Consider the following 16137-nt stretch of genomic DNA (forward strand, 5'->3'; position numbering starts at 1 on the left):
GTTGCCTCGGGAGGCCTGTGACACGCAACCGGCGTCAGCGTCGCCGTTTGGCTTAACGGCGTCACCAACGTGGCCGGGCGATATTCGGCCGTAAAGTTGTTAAATATCAGCCCACCTGGATAATACTGGTATCCACGAGTTTCCTGTGAGTTGCCGAAACGATCGATGTCGGTCTTGACGGGGTACAGTGAAGTTGCCCGTGGTTCCAGCCCAAAAACGGCGGAGCCCAAGCGCAGCACCACCGTGAGTCCGGCACCGCTAGGCCACCTTCGTACACGGGGGCACTGCTGGCCGATAACGCCGCCGCATATGTAGCACGAGGATATGAACGACCAGTTCAGTACCTCACAAGTAGTTTGATCATGACGTCCGTGACATGCCCTGCCGAGAAAATTTCAAGTGCGTTTGCCTGCGGTTTACCGTGATTACCTGTATGTAACGTATAGTTACCGAATGGCGTTATTTCCGCAACAGCTTCGCTGGCCGTCCACATGTGTAAGACAACACGAAAATTAAATATTTTCCAAATCTGCGTACATGACGCTCGCTCGAAGACCCTACAAATTCTAATGCGAAAAATGTCACTCTTGTTGCGTGGCGGCAGAGCGGATGGCACGAACCGCGACAGATGCACAAAAACTCTAAGGAGGTTTTATTCTCAGCGAGAAGGCGTAGCCCAAAACGAATAGCCGTTGTGAATGTCGCACTTGAAAGAACAACTCAGGCAGCCCACGGTAAGTCGACACGAGCGAAGCGTTCGCAAGGCAGCTGACTCTGTGTGCGCCTTCTTCATCGCAGAGCCCAAGATATACGATCCATGGTGACGACGATAATTATGTCTAGGCGATTGGCACATAACTACTGCGGGTGAGTGAATGTGTTCTGGCTATGTCCCTTCGGGTAGGGTCCCTGTATATGCTTGCGGCTGGATGCAGTCTGCGTTACAGTTATTACTTACACTGAACAGTTTACTCAGGACTGTACAAAATCCATGTTCACTAATTCAGCACTCCCATCTCAAATATATACTTCATAAATCACTTTGTCAGAGAAAACATAACGCAGTTGCTATTACAAAGGCATCTTGCCTAATTTATCGCACAGTATGTTTTTCGCAACATTTCCCATATGGTAAACAAGTTCAGCACGACAGTTTGGAAAACCGATACGGCATAGAGGTTCCCCACATCAATGCGAATCTGTCCTTTTCAGCTAACGTTGACTCCGCAACCTAAAAAAGCTTGCTTTCGGCGACTGACTACTCTTCCTTATTTATCATTTTAATTTTGGGTATTTTGCTTTTCACGCAGCAGCTACCTTTTAAATGAACAACTTTAATGTATTCATTGTGGGTGCTTCAGTGGCTGATATTAGACAAGTGCGAAATTCCTAAGCAACAAACATGGACGCATGCAAATCATTCCGAAAAAAAGACTGTTCAGGTGCAGCGTACAGCTCATCGTAGTTGTTTCAGTGGCGATTACTGTGTAGTTAGCGGAATACGCTGTATTTTCTCAGAGCTAATATTGGGGGCGAACGCGTGCTTTGTATGCCGTTTCATGCTTAGCAGGTTGCGTGGTCGAGCTCCAGTGCCGTGGAATCTATCCCGCTGAAACCTACGGGCAGTAAATATTTTACAAAGTATTACACGAAAAATATTAGGTCCTGAATTTTTCATATCTAAGCAGCCTGCATGCTCTATGCGAAATATCAATTTCCTATAACGGTTTTACTATGTTCCTGAAAAGTCGCAATTTTGAGCCATAAAGCCGGGAATGAAAACGCGTAAAACACCTTATCCAGCTCACAACCAATATTGAAGTATGGATTTGACGATTCTATGCTCCGATCTTTTCGGGAATCCCGCCTTTGGCAAATAAATTTAGCTCACGTGCTATATCTCACGTAGCAACTACCATGATATAAAAAACAGCTTTTATCTTACGCGATTTTAGTGCGTTGCTTTTGTTGCGTAGATAATCTCGACAAGTGATACGCACATTTCCCTCCTGCACCGTTTCAGTTGCGGCTTAGTCAAAATGAAATACAAATATTAAAAAATTATGCTCACTTTCGTCTAACAATGGCAACGGTTTAACCCGGAGCTTTCTCGTGATGTGTTCCTTGTTTGGCCGATCCCACATTGCGAGTATGTGTTACACTGGACGTATGCACATATTTTACAGTATAACCACACCAAGAGCCCTCGGGTACGCCCTCCGTAGGCCTAACGTTGGGGTTGGGGGGGCGAAGTATACGGCCTGAATTGGTGCCTGCTACTTGGCGTGAGTACTTTTTCTAGTTTGTGGTGCTTCAAGGTGTTCAACCTCAAAATTTGACGTTATGCCTAACGTCCTAAACATCAGAACACAACGTCCTACACCTCCAAAGCGACGTTAGGCCTAACGTCCCGTGGCTAACAAAATTACGGCATGCAGAGCAATGTCACTCTCATCGTACGTCGAGCTGTGTGGGTAAAGGCTGTCTACATTCACTTCAAAATAGGGCGTTAGGCCTGCATACTTCGGGCCGTCGCACATTAAAATAGAGAGTTATAGCAGATCGGAAAAACGGTTCCGGTACGGTACACGGTAGCCGCTACGGGACCGTACCGGGAAGGCTCGTTTTTAGAGTTATAGCAGACCGTAACTACCGGCCATGCTACCGTGGCTGGGAGCGACTTGTGTTGTACGTCGTCTGGCAATTTTTTGTGAGTCTGTGGCGCTTCCTGTGCTGAAATATTAGTTTTCAGTTCTCAAAAGCGCTAAAGACAGTATTAGAAAAAAAAAAAAACATCCAACGCCTTCACGGAGATTCGAACTGCGACTGCGTGAACATGGAGCGGCATTTTAACTCTACGCCATTTCAACAGATGGCACCAGTAGGTCAAGCTCAGTACGCTCAGTACATACGGCTGGCTGTTCCTAGTTTTTCGTTTTATTTGAGAGTCCCTCGCACGGATACCACCTGTTCCTCACTCGCCGATTTGTAGACGGGCCCCATGTTGCTGTTAATACTAGTTATGTAGGCGTATCGCCTTTATTTAACCTAAAAGAAGCTATCGGACATGCGTTGTTCGACGACACAAGCCACGGCAGTTGGGCCGGGACCGTGTTTCGCCTGCTGCTTGAGCTGTCAGAATCGCGTGGATTTCACTTGCTGCAACCTCATTTTTCTTAAACGATCTCATATTCACAATCCGTTCGACTAGGCGTGAGCCAATCGTACGTATCCTAAACTCTTCCAAAGCGGCCGCCCGCTTTCGAACGACGGACACGGTATGTCTCGGTACCGCGCGGCCAAGTCGCTCCGGTATACGGTAGGGTTCTGCGCATGCGCGGCGGCGTCCAGACGGTAGACGTTACCGTACCGGAACCGTTTTTCCGATCTGCTATAACTCTCTATTGTTACGGAGTAGTCCCAACGAAGGTGTTGCCAAGATTCACAGGGAAGTGTTTTACTTTTTCTACACTTCGCTCATCATCATCATGATGATCATCAGAGACAGTTGTCTATCCAGCAGCGCCTTCTCGCGTACGGACGTCGTCAGACAGCAAATTAAAGCTTCGCTTTAAAACTAGCAACACCACTACACCGGCTTTAGTTTTTTAGCATTGTTACTATGTTACTATTTATTAATCATTATAACAGCTTTAATATAGCATGATTCCTTTATTCAAGTTTAATATTTTGCAGTTTCTGCCATTCATACAATAGTTAAAACACAGGACAGTAAACAAATAATTCCTTATTAAAACTCATCCACAATTCTAGTCCAAGGGCTGTCTTGTGGGCCAGCCAGTCTTACTAAGGATGCAATGTCATTTTGCTGCATAGCAGTGAGCACGTTCTTCGGCTTGTTTGTTACGATGCCGTCAATTCCATACCTGTAAAAAACATCACGTTTTCAACATTGCAAAATACCTGCAAATTTTGATTACTCTAAAGAACATCCTGTACAATTTTCAGCTTTTTTGAATTAGCGTAACGAAACCATGTGCAAAATAACAACAGACCTTCCGCCATGATTGCGAAGGATTGGGATATTTGTATCCCGTTTTCTATTTCTCTCTTTCGTAAACTCGTATACTTTACTTAGCGACAGCTTAGAAGTACAAAAAACCGGGAAACGGCATATCACCAGCATTGCATTGAGGATATTTCTAAGCTTTCCTAATACACTAATCCTTGAACTAAACCATTATATGAAACTATTATTTTTATGTTGATTTTCACCGTTTCTTACCATATTTACGTTGATCCTACCAACAGATCTGGTCGTATTGGCGGATCTTTCACCCAGCAGTTAAAGGTTAGTTGACCACTGGATCATTTTTATTCAATAAATGATTCCGCAGCGCGAAATGACTGCACGGAAAATATGCAAGACAATATCATTGTCTTGGTATTCCATTTTAACGTACTGTGAGTTTGTGTAATCATCGTTTTATTTCCAGAAAGGTTCCGCAGAATATACGTTGAGCATTGTTTGCTTGTCCAGGAAGGTATCCGCACACACTAATAAGACTCTAAACGTTTCTTTCACAACGGGAGGTGAACAAAGTTTGTTTGACCTTGCATGCGTGTCCCTTGTTTTTAGCGACCTCTTGTTATTATATTAACATTTAGTACAATCTCTGTGCTTCTTGATGTCATGGACAAGCCAAATAAACACAGTGGTGTTGGTATACGGCCATTTTTGTTTAGTGGAACAAGATACTGATCGCAACATTTTCCTGACTAATGTAGGTTTGATGCCGCAGCGACTTTCGATTTCTTCATTCTATAGAAAAGCGAACCTGGGTCATATAAGCCGTTTAAACAGCGGGATTCTGCAAACAAGCACAAGGAAGAAGCTGTGTTCTCACTTCGAGGCAGTGAAAACTTAAAGACATCAACACCGTTACGGAGTTCCTAAAAACCTGTTCTTTATTGCTTGTTCCTAATTACTAAAAGCGGAGTTCCTAATTGCCTGCTTCTACATGCAGCGACTTCAATGTCGGTTAACGTACGTAAGGCAGTGCTAACGACGTAAAATGAAAAATAAACTTGCAAAAATAAAACCAAATCGAGGGATCGAACTGGCAGCCGCGTCACATGAAGCTATGAGCTGCGTGTCAACGACATACTTCACTGCACCACATTCACAAGCTTCACTGAGAACACGTTGGTTGAATTAGTTGCTGGTGGATCATCGAAGATACAGTTTTAGCTCTTAGTCCACATCCTCCACATCTTTACCGCTTATCCCAGAGTATCTGCAGTGAAAAGAATCAAGAAGACCAGGCGTCTGGCTATCAAGACTCCAGCGAACTGACTGCCACGTGAGCCGCACCCGTGGAGCGAGCTCCCGCTGGTTGCGCTCGTGGCGAGCTTTGTTCCCTCTATTTAACACACTCTTGCGGCCACAAAGTTGGTTTGGGGTTTACTTCAAGACACCACATCAGCTATACTGTACGTGGAATCTTCCGTCCCGATGACAGACGGAGGAAATCTCCGGGAGGAAGGAGCACGATCGCACAACTCTGTCGCGTCTGAAAAGCAGGTAAAGAAGCCGGACAAGCTGCTAGAACGCAGCGAATTGTCTTTTACAAACAATACGTCATCTACTTCGAGCTTAGCTGGCGGCTTCTCTGTCGCCTCGTAAGTGAATCGAAGCAGGAGGAGGTGCTCCTGTTTCCGACGCTGCAAAGACGACGCTCCTTGACGGCTTGACCGTGCCGTGCTCGTATTCGCAGCTCTCTGCCTGAAGGGTTCTGGAAGGCTGGGTATCAGTTGGATTCGCATGCTCTTTTTGCCTAGCCAGTAGTTCACTTGGGTGAGCGGGCAAGGCACCGCTCTTTGTCACAGGCCTTTAAGACACAAACGTGGTGACGTTGTCCGCACTCAAAACGACGCTGTCTGAGCGTTTTGCACTGTTTGCCGAGCACTTTCATGATGCATGGGTCCCTCTTTCTGTTTCGGTATGAAGATTCTCGTTTTTTAACTCGCCTCGCAAGGACAAACGGTTGGAGACGTGAATTCCTGGCTCTTTACTAGGGAGGGGCACATGATCCTGGTGATTGTATTTGCGATCCTCGAGTTCTAACGGTTGGACGGTGGGGCCATTGAACGTGAAGTTTTCCGTAGTGCCCTGATTTCAGATGGCTTCCAGGCCACCCATGGACGATCGATCAGTGTCTGCGGCGGCGTCTTTCTAGGGCGATTCTCCGAGAGATAAAAAAGGGCACTCGAATGAGCGGTCAAAGGTCTTGGACTTTTGAGTTGGCCACCTTGTAGAGTCCTGCCCACACTGTATTCTTGGCTGTCGGAGAAAAATTTTCGAGAACTTGGTCCTGCTGCCAGATACAATATGCCGCCGACACGATCAGCACGCTGACTCGGTTTTCTCGGAACGTGGGTGTGAGTCTAGCATCACCAGCAACTTGACCTGTATTAGCCCTTGCACAAATGACAGCTTCGCTGGTGGGTGGGCTTGTAATTCTGCAGATGTCTGGGACTTCTAGGGCCTCTATTGTGACTTGCCGCCAATCATTCTGGCTTTTAAGCGCCGAGAGGACTCTGTTGCACGTAACAGGTTCCCTCGGGCGAGTGTTTCCGAACGTGGCTATCCTGAGAAATGAGACGACGTTTGCTGTACAAGTAACTGCCCGGGACACAGCGTCGGATGAAATTTCGCTGGCTCCCAGTGTCCCGCAAAAAAATGAACGTACGGCTGGCAGGTCTTGCCACGGCATCATGCATGGCCTGTCTGCAGGAGCACCCGCCTGGTTCCTGTACCGCTGGTCGACGCGGATGTCACCACGATGGCATTATCGCTTGTTGTCCTGTTACTACGACTTTGCTGTGACTCTCGGCCAGTAGGTTCGAAACCCTCCGCATGGAGCTTTATGTCACAGAGTCGTGAGGTGCTGACGTGAACACAGGCCGCAAACCAGTCTGTTGGCTGATATGCAGTGTCGTGCGAGATGATTGTACCTGCCACATCTGAAACAGCACCTGCTTGCCTGCGGACGCTTTAGCTTCTCCGCGGGCGTGATTGCTGTTGTGCGGTGGGCCACGACATGGTCCTGAGCATTGCAAAGGTTACACCTAACCATCCCCGAAGGTAGAGAGTGGGCGCAGTGAATCATCGGCGTTGGAGGATTGATACGCAGAGGTGACGACTGGCGGCTCTCCTGGACGCGGTGCAGGGACGGCACAGGAAGATTTCATCGACGGTCCTCCCGAATTTTCGCCTGGACGTGGAGGAAGTCCAGGATTGCTTTAATTTCCTTGGACCTGGCGGAAGCGGTTGCGGAGACCTCAGGTGCGCCCTGCTGCCCTTGTCGGTACATGAAGCTCAGATCGTGCGGCATGGTACGTAGCAGAACTTCATGGAGCACTACGTAGTACTGGTACGGGGAGATCCCCGGGCCCTTGAACGCCTTTATGTGAAATGTCACTCTGTCGTAGAGGACCAGCAATTATTCGGCGTCGTTCGAACTCTGACCAGCTCGTTGGCGGGAGATTTGTCGACGTGGTCATGCACGAGATTTTTCTGCCCGAATCGGTTGGTGGCGACCTTGACTGCGAATTTGTAGTTATCGTCATCCAGGCTGATGTCATCAGTCGCATCTTTGGCAGCAACCGTCAGATACGACAGCAAGTATTTAAACTTCCCAATGCGTGGCAAAGTTGCGTTCCAGTGGATGCTGTCATCGTACAGTTCCCAGAACACTTCGCAGCCGTGTCGGTCTCCCGAGGACGTCACCAGGAGCTCGTGGGATGCGCTTGTGGCAAAATTCTTTCTCTATATTTAACAGCATCTCCACAGAATCTTAGTGAACCAACTCGAGAGCAACAAAGGAATCCAAGATTTTGCTGTTTTTGCGCGTGTTTTGGATCCGAGGAGTAATAAATTGGGGTGAATTCATCGTTAATACACACAATTCGAATTATCTAGTGTAGCATGTTACACTGACGCACGGAGTTCAAGAATGCGTCACACAATGAATGAGGACGTTGCCGTCTATGGCCGCTGCGGAATGGCAGATTAGCCTTTTTTTATATTGAAGGCATTTTTTGTCCAATTACCCCTCAGTAGTCCATTGTGGGTCGGAAGTTTTTCTCGTGCGCACAACAACCTTTCTTGGCAGCTAGATTACAAGGCCGGTGATTGTACCTGTGAGGAAGCTACAAGGTTTAAAGTAAGTAGACGATTGTTCTATCCCGGGATGCTATCTGGCAAACGGTTATAGCTGCCGTTGTATTAAATGGGCAATGAAGACAACATAGAATATTGTTTGTCTTTAAAAAACTAGCCTCAAGTAACTCAGCTCCAATTCAGCCACGAAAGACGTCTTTTTAACAAAAAAGTGCAAGAAAAAATATTGGGAAAATTTAGAACTTTGAGTTAGAGTGACGCAAAAATGGCACGAGTGACACAACAGAGGCCAGCAATAAACACATGGTCCTCAGTGTTCCAACTGCGCTTTAGTATTTGAACTGTTAAAATTAAACTGAAGCAGAGTCGGTATACCTACAGAACAGCACGCGACGAAAGGGCATGCGACAAAACAGCACGAGACAGAAGAGCACAGCGTCAGAAGGGCACAGCATCAAAAGCGCACACGACAGAAACGCACAACGACAGAGTAGCCCAGCGACATAAGCGCACGCAACAGAAGAGCAGGGCGAGAAAACAGCACACGACAAAACCGCACACAGCAAGGGCAGAGCACAGAAACTGTTGAGTGTGGTGGCGTAGCTAGGTAGTCTGGCATAATGCACTAGCGGGGCGATCTTGGACCGGTTAGCACGCATTTTCTCGGGCCCGGGCCGTGCTCGGGCTTGAGCCAAATTTTTTTCGTACCGCGCTAGCCCGAGCCACTCGGGCCGTCGCTGGGGCACGGCAATCCTGTGCCTCAAATTTTAAATTGTTGACAACAAAAAGATTTTCGTTAACCATTCAGGTTAAATGACAACAAAAACAAGTGAAGTGTAAATTCATTACGGTGCTGTTAAAATATATGATAAAAGACGAGTGTGCTTAGAAGGCCTTTACATGAATAAAAAAATGTCTGGGACACATCAGCATAGCGTGAGAGAGTGGGCCAGAAAACGACAAAACTCAAGCCACAGAGTACAACATGATTATCTTTGCCCTTTGCTTTTCAAAGAAAAACAAACACTGGTGATGTTTGGGGCAAGTTCTTCGTTTCTATTTCCAAACACGTGATTCTTAAAGATTCTTAAATGCGTCAAATGGTTCAGCACCCGGAAAAATTACCAGCTTTTGGGGGGAGTTGTGATGGTACTTTGGTTTAATCTGTCCTGGAGTTATTGCCATTTTACGTGAATTCTACTTTCGTGGGTTGGCAAGGGCAGAACCGAATTCAGCGATCAGAAATGTGCACCGACCTCGTGTATAGCGCCTGTTTTGTGGCAAATGTTTTTAGCGAAATTGATCGTTGCAGAGAAAGATGCCTGAAGGGGGCCGCAGACGATTGTTCGGTGCTGTTTGCAAACCTTGCATCGAACATACCCGCATTTCTTTCCTCTTGTCCCCGTCGTTCGTGTGTTTTTAACTGTTTTTAACTGTTTTCGTCTGTTTTTTACTGACTGCTGTAACCCTTGTTTCAATCTCATATATCCCTACAAAAATACATAAAGATTGCTCGCTAAGACCCCTCTATAATTACGCTTAGTTTCATATACTGTTCACAACTAGGTACGTCACCGTAATGCTGCAAAGGTTGTTGAATTCCAGTGTACGACAACAATAAAAACTGGCACCGACTGTTCATAAAATCCACAAAAGACGTTCCGGCTCCCGTACGGGTGCTTTGTTCACCTGTCTTGGTCGGAGCCGGTTTTTATTGTTGTCATGCGTTTTCGCGACCAGACTGGCTTCCGCCCACACCTTGATATCAATTCCCATGTACTGTCAATACATAGATTTTTTGGGAAGGAAACGGACAGCCCCATGTCTGACTGCTAGAACAAAACTTGAAGCGGTGTAGCCAGAACAGATCGCGGCGTTATACACCCCACGGCTGCAGATGCGCATCCCCCGTTTGCACAACCAACTTTGTGCGCTTTAGGCACACGCTACTACAACGTAAATTGCACAATGGCTCCCCAACGACCTGTACTACCACTCATCATTTTAGGGGCGAAGCTGCTAAAGCCGTGGGTCTGTCCATCCCTTGTGTCTCGTTGTACGTGACCGCCTAGTTCGATGACTCACTCGCAGGTGGCGCTACGTGACCGCCTAGTTCGATTACTCACTCGCAGGTGGCGCTGGTGTGAGTGACGTCATGATGACGTCACTCGCACGTGACTGACACTATAAAATGCAATCGCTGTTGACGCGCTTCCTCTTTTGCAATGAGTCACCAGATGGAGGAGGTGGTTGTTGACAAGGCTGCGGAGCGGAGGGCGCGCAGGGCGGCGGCAGCGCGCGCTCGCCGACAGGATCCCGCCGTGCGCGAAAGAGAGGCTGAAGCATCTCGTCTAGAAAGTCGCGCTTAAACCGCGCGTCGGCAGCTTCGGGCTGAGCTCGCTTGATGCGTTTTGCAGCCCCCGCGCGAGCTCTCACTGCATCGGGGTTTGCCTGCCGATACGAGCGCTTCCTTGCAGCCTCACGAAACCTACAATAACAACAACAAACGAACAAGAACAAAATAAAAGAACAAAATAAAAGTTGATTTGTACAATGTACGCACACAGTCTTACGTCTTTCTTAGTTATGTAATGGGCGAACTTTCACGGGAGAGTTACGGTTACCGATGATCTCCCCCTCTCGAGCTTCGCCCCACTTATCATCATTCATTCCGTGGATATGGCGTGATTTTTTTTTCTTGCTCGTCAATACCTATGAAAAAGATAGCCCAGCTTCCCTGACTTAAGGTCACTAACTCTGATGTTAACAGCAAAGCTTCCTGCCGTTCCCTAATTGCAAGGCTAAGCTTCATACAAATCCTCCAGGCCAGAAGATCGATTCCCGTTCGCGCAAATTCATTTTTGTGTTGTTCCACTGCTCGCACCATCTACGGGAGCCTTTTGTTACTTTTGAAATTTGTACACTGCCACGACGGTGCGCCGCGGGCGTTTTTTTATGCCGTCTTTTTTATTCGCTTTCGCGAAAATCAAGCAGTCATAATTTTCCATCAAGACAACAATAAAAATATCACTTATGAGTGATGTCTCTCCTCAAAAACCCTTAATAGTTCCTTTTGCTGACGATGTTGACAAGTATAAACAATTCCACCACATTTAGTAGTTTAGAAAAGCTTTTCCTACATAAACGTTTCATTGAAGCCATCTTTTAACACGTGCATGCGTGCTTTCAGCTTGCTCTCCTCCTCGCTGGTCTATGCCCTCTCCCGACCGCGTTACACATTTAGTCCTATGAAAGCATCGACTAAGAACAGCTCTGCTACAAGGTACCATTTCAACGCGACATGCCTACAGACCGTAACCAAAGCAAGAAGCACGGGCACTGGGGAAGACAGCCAGTCTACCCATTAGAAACAAGAAAAGGCCGCTCGGGCTCCGCGTCACCTGGATGCGAGACTACACTTCTGCCTCACCCAATAGAGGGTCCTATGAAGGCCACTTACCAAAGCTTCTGTTGTGCGAATATCGCGAGTGATGATTGTATTGAGGGCTGTATTGATTGACGGCATTAATGTGATCATTGTGCAGTAACCTTTTACTCAATCCGGCGTGTCTCCTCTATATTGGTGGAGATACAATGCGTCATGGGATCGGCTGTTATCGTAAAATATACAAAAAATGGCCGCCATCCCGCCCTGCGAACGTGGGTATGAAGCGAAGCTGTTGCAAACCATTACACATTAGGGGCCCTATTCTCGACTGCACAAATTGCCGGCAATTCAGGCAATTTTCCGGAAGTCTTCTCTGATTGGCTTTCAATTTTGGTCACGTGCTTCCGGTTGACAAAGCGGTTGTGTGTGCTGTCGTCATTTTGACGTTTCATGTCGTCTACGGACACCAGTTCTAAAGTTTGCCTTATTTCTCGTTACTAAAGGCGCATAATTCTTGGCCGGCAATGAAAAACCAGACTAAATGCAGCGGACTTGACAACGTAAGCCTGTATTTGCTATTCAACAACAATACTGCTTGTAATACACACCCACTCTGTTATTGGCTGAGAAGGCGTGACGTAATTTAAACAGTTGGCGGGAACGATTACGTCATGCATTGGCAACTTCAGCCTGCGTAAAAGTGACGTAATGCTACGTAACAGCTTGAAAATGGCGGCTGTTTTTGTCCCAAAATAAAAGCAAAATAGGGCACAATATTGCCCCGGCTTACGGCGCCGCGAAATGTGCGGCAATTTGCAGCAGGCGCAGTTTCGCATGTGACCCGCCGCGGTGGCTAAGTGACTAAGGCGTTGCGCTGCTGAGCACGAGGTCGCGGGTTCGATTCCCGGCCGCGGCGGCCGCTTTTCTGATGGAGGCGAAAAGCAAAAACGCCCGTGTGTACGAGATTTCGGCGCACTATAAAGATCCCCAGGTGGTCAAAATTAATCCGGAGCCCTCCACTACGGCGCGCCTCATCGCCTGCGTTGCGTCGGCGCGTTAAACCCTACAATCAATCAGTTTCGCATGCGCTCTGTTTAAAGCATGTTTCCTACCGAAACAAATTATAGTTTCAACTGCTTCCAAGTCAGCGATCATGGAACATACAAATAACATGCAGTATTTTGCTTTTATGTTTGGCAAAAAAATAAAAATAATTTGTTTGGCGTAACCGCAACATAAGAGGGCAGTATGATGATGATGGTTTAAGTTTATTGGCGCAAGGCCGACATGGGCAAAGAGCGCCAAATACAGTTATTTGATAAGGAGGGAAATCGGATAAAGTCAGTTAAATACTATGAGCACGTCTGGTGTAAAGGGCCAGGGTGAAGAACGTGAGTGGTTAAAAGATAAATACGGTGGCTGGTGTATAGGACCAGGGGTAAAACTATGGGTGATAAGAGATGAGTTGTAAGAAATGAACTTTAGATAGGAACCTTACGGTTCGCTGTACAGAGAACATGGCTTCATCTCCTAAGAAGTATGACGGGTGTGGTGAAATATGTCGTGTGTGTAGTTGTGGGAAGTGTTTTCGTCGTGTAATGTCGAGTGCCTTTAATTGTATGAGGATGTGGATCACGGATAGGGCCTCTCCGCACCTGCTGCACAGAGGTCTTGGAGACCCCGTGAGAAGGTGCGAGTGCGTTGCATGAGTGTGCCCTATCCGTAATCTAGCCAAGGCGACTTCAGTGTATCTATTACGTGTGTCGGTGGTGTATGTGTCATGAAGTGCCCGTGGACGAAGAGGAAGAGGAGACCGAGCGCGCAGCTGCAACGAGTGCGTGCAAGAAAATCGAACCAGGCCGGTGATCAGGGGGCGCCTGTGACGCGCTGGGCTTCAGAGCGCGGCCCTGTGATCGTTCCGGGAAAGACCCGGAACGCAACCGCTGCTGTTCCCGAGAGCCGTCCGCCGCTGATCCCGACAACCCGTGGGCTGGCCGTGCCTGGAGCTGGTGACGCGCTGGGCGAGAGAGCGCGGGTCCGGATTCACCTGGAGGTGGAACCCTCCGCTCACACCCGCTGCTACGCCCTCGAGCCGTGACTCATCGGAAAGGTAGACGATGCCTGCCCGACGTCCCGCGCCTGGTTACGACGAGGCCTAGAACCGGTCATCGAGCCAGCCTCGCCGTGACGTCCTCGTCGACTCCGCACGCATCGGGACTTCAACACCTCGAGGGTCTGCGACAAAACCCCGTAGGACGTTTGCTTTCTTTATTGCAGACATTTCCGTTAGCCTCTTGCCTTTTTTAACGCTGATATCGTTCGTATCACGTACTTGCTTTCGTGCCCTAACTTCTGCTTCTTTCATGTCATGCATAAAGCAACGTTTACTCGCGCACGCACTGGCCACTGACTCGTGACTTTCACGCTAATCCTTGGCCCATTCATTACAAAAAGTGGCGAGCCTGCCAGGATTTATTAACATCCGCTGAAAGGAGTCAGTGAGCCACGAGTGTGCCTGTAACGTTAGCTGCAACAGCATGGATCTTGAGAAGTTAATGGCAATGGGGACTCAGCTGGGACTATCGGGACAAGAGCTTAGGGCGTGGATAGAGAGCGAACGGGCTGAGCAACGCGCCGCTAGAGCCGCCGAGAGGGAAGCCAGCCGAGAAACCGCTGAAAGAGCGAAAGAAGCTGCGGAAAGAGCGAAAGATGCTGCAGAAAGGGAGAAGGTGTTGCTACTGCTAAGGATCCGACTCCAAGAGGGTGGTGGTACTAGCCAACCAAATGTCGCCGTGGGAGGGGAAGTTGTTGTAACTCCGCCTGCGATTAACCCGCAGAAACTTCTTCCTCTATTCGATGAGAAACGCGACGACCTGCACGCGTACCTGCAAAGGTTTGAGCGCGTGGCAACCGGACAGCAGTGGCCTCAGGACAAATGGGCCCTAGCTGTAAGCATGTGCTTGAGCGGGGAAGCTCTTACTATCATAGGCCGTATGACCGCCGAAGAGTCCCTTGATTACGTCAAGGTCAAACGGGCGTTGCTGCAGCGGTTTCGGTTCACAGCCCAAGGGTACCAAGAAAAGTTCAGGAAGGCGAGGGCTGAGGATGGAGAAACCGGGAAACAACTAGCGGCAAGGCTTACGGGTTATTTTGATCACTGGATCGAGATGGCGAATGTGCAAAAAACATTCGAGGCTCTTCGTGATCAAATGATCGGCGAGCAATTCATACGCTGCTGCCACCCCAAGCTCGTCATCTTCCTGAAAGAGCGAGAGTGTAAGACTCTGAACGACCTGGCCGAGGCTACAGATCGTTTCCTAGAGGCGCAAAACCTCTAGAACCTTGGAAAGGTGTCCGAAGACGACCGCGATACAACGGAAGTCGTAATCGACTCGCGGAAGCAAGCGCCACGGAAATGCTTTGTGTGCAACCGCCTAGGACACCGTGCACAAGAGTGCCGTTACTCCATGAAAGAACCGGCAAGATGCGCTACTTGTGGTCACCACGGGCATAAAACTGAGCACTGCGGACATGGATTAAGGGGAACAGAGCAGGTTGCTGCTTGTGCCCTCACTGAGCCCCGGGAAGCTCAACAGCAGTGCGTCAAGCTCGACGACACGCACGATGAGAATCCTGCTATCAAGTATTCGGGTGGCATCGTAAAGGAACATTCTTGCCTAGGGAAAGGAATGCCCGTAGTCGAAGGAAGACTATCCGGAAAGCCCGTCACCGTTTTGCGGGACACTGGTAGCAATACCGTTCTTGTCCGACGAGACTTGGTCGCAGAAAACCAGTTGACGGGAAGAACCACCCGAGTACTGCTCTTGGACGGAACCGTTAAGAAGTTCCCGGAAGCCAAAGTCTACGTCGAAACGCCGCACTTTGTGGGCGCGGTTACCGCCGCTTGCGTAGATCAACTGATCTATGATCTCGTGCTCGGGAATATTCAAAGCGTGAGGGAGCCTCATGAACCGGATCCCGACTGGCAGCTCAAAGGAAAACGCGGCCCATGTGTGGTAGTGGCCACTGCAGCCACCCAGCTGCCCACCGATCGTTTGGGTTTGGCTGTCGCCAATACAAGCAAGGCCGAGAATGAGTGTTTAACTGGGCCTCGAATCACCTGCGATGATATCCCCAGAGAAGAGTTGACTCAAGAACAATTACGAGACCCGACCCTTCGATGCTGTTTCCGGAAGTTGGGAAAGGCTTTTACATCTGGAAAAGGACAAATGTACTCGTTTGTAAAATCAGACAACGTGTTGTACCGTCTGTACCAGCTTGCCACAGGTCCAACATATAAACAAGTGGTCGTTCCAAAGAAACTGCGGGAACCGATCCTTCGAGTAGCCCATGAGAGCACCATGGTGGGGCACCAAGGTGTTCGAAGGACGACCCACCGCATTTTGCAAGAGTGTTTCTGGCCAGACCTGCGTCGAGACGTACGACATTTTGTCAGAACGTGCGGAACCTGTCGGCATAATATACAGAAAAGAAAGACGGGATCTTGGGCACCAGTAGGGGGCATGCTAACTTGCTGTACCCAAGACAAAGACGCTCCAGACCCAGAAGCGTTCAAAAGCAAAGCGCCATCGCGCATGAGCAA

The 16137-nt window shown here is 48.5% G+C and overlaps 1 protein-coding gene across 1 annotated transcript in view; it reads right to left on the reverse strand.

The window, feature by feature from the left end:
- Positions 1-3698: 3698 nt before the first annotated feature.
- The window catches only part of LOC144138925 (dermonecrotic toxin SPH-like), a 55305-nt gene continuing 42866 nt past the window's right edge, over positions 3699-16137 (reverse strand). Inside the window, exon 5 of the mRNA XM_077671442.1 lies at positions 3699-3887. Within this exon, the coding sequence (XP_077527568.1) occupies positions 3752-3887 (136 nt within the window). The 3' untranslated portion in view covers positions 3699-3751. The remainder of the gene's footprint in view (positions 3888-16137) is intronic.

Source organism: Haemaphysalis longicornis, unplaced genomic scaffold (genome assembly GCF_048455015.1).
Source record: "Haemaphysalis longicornis isolate Haplotype H1 unplaced genomic scaffold, Haemaphysalis longicornis Haplotype H1 scaffold_5, whole genome shotgun sequence".
Lineage (NCBI taxonomy): Eukaryota > Metazoa > Arthropoda > Arachnida > Ixodida > Ixodidae > Haemaphysalis > Haemaphysalis longicornis.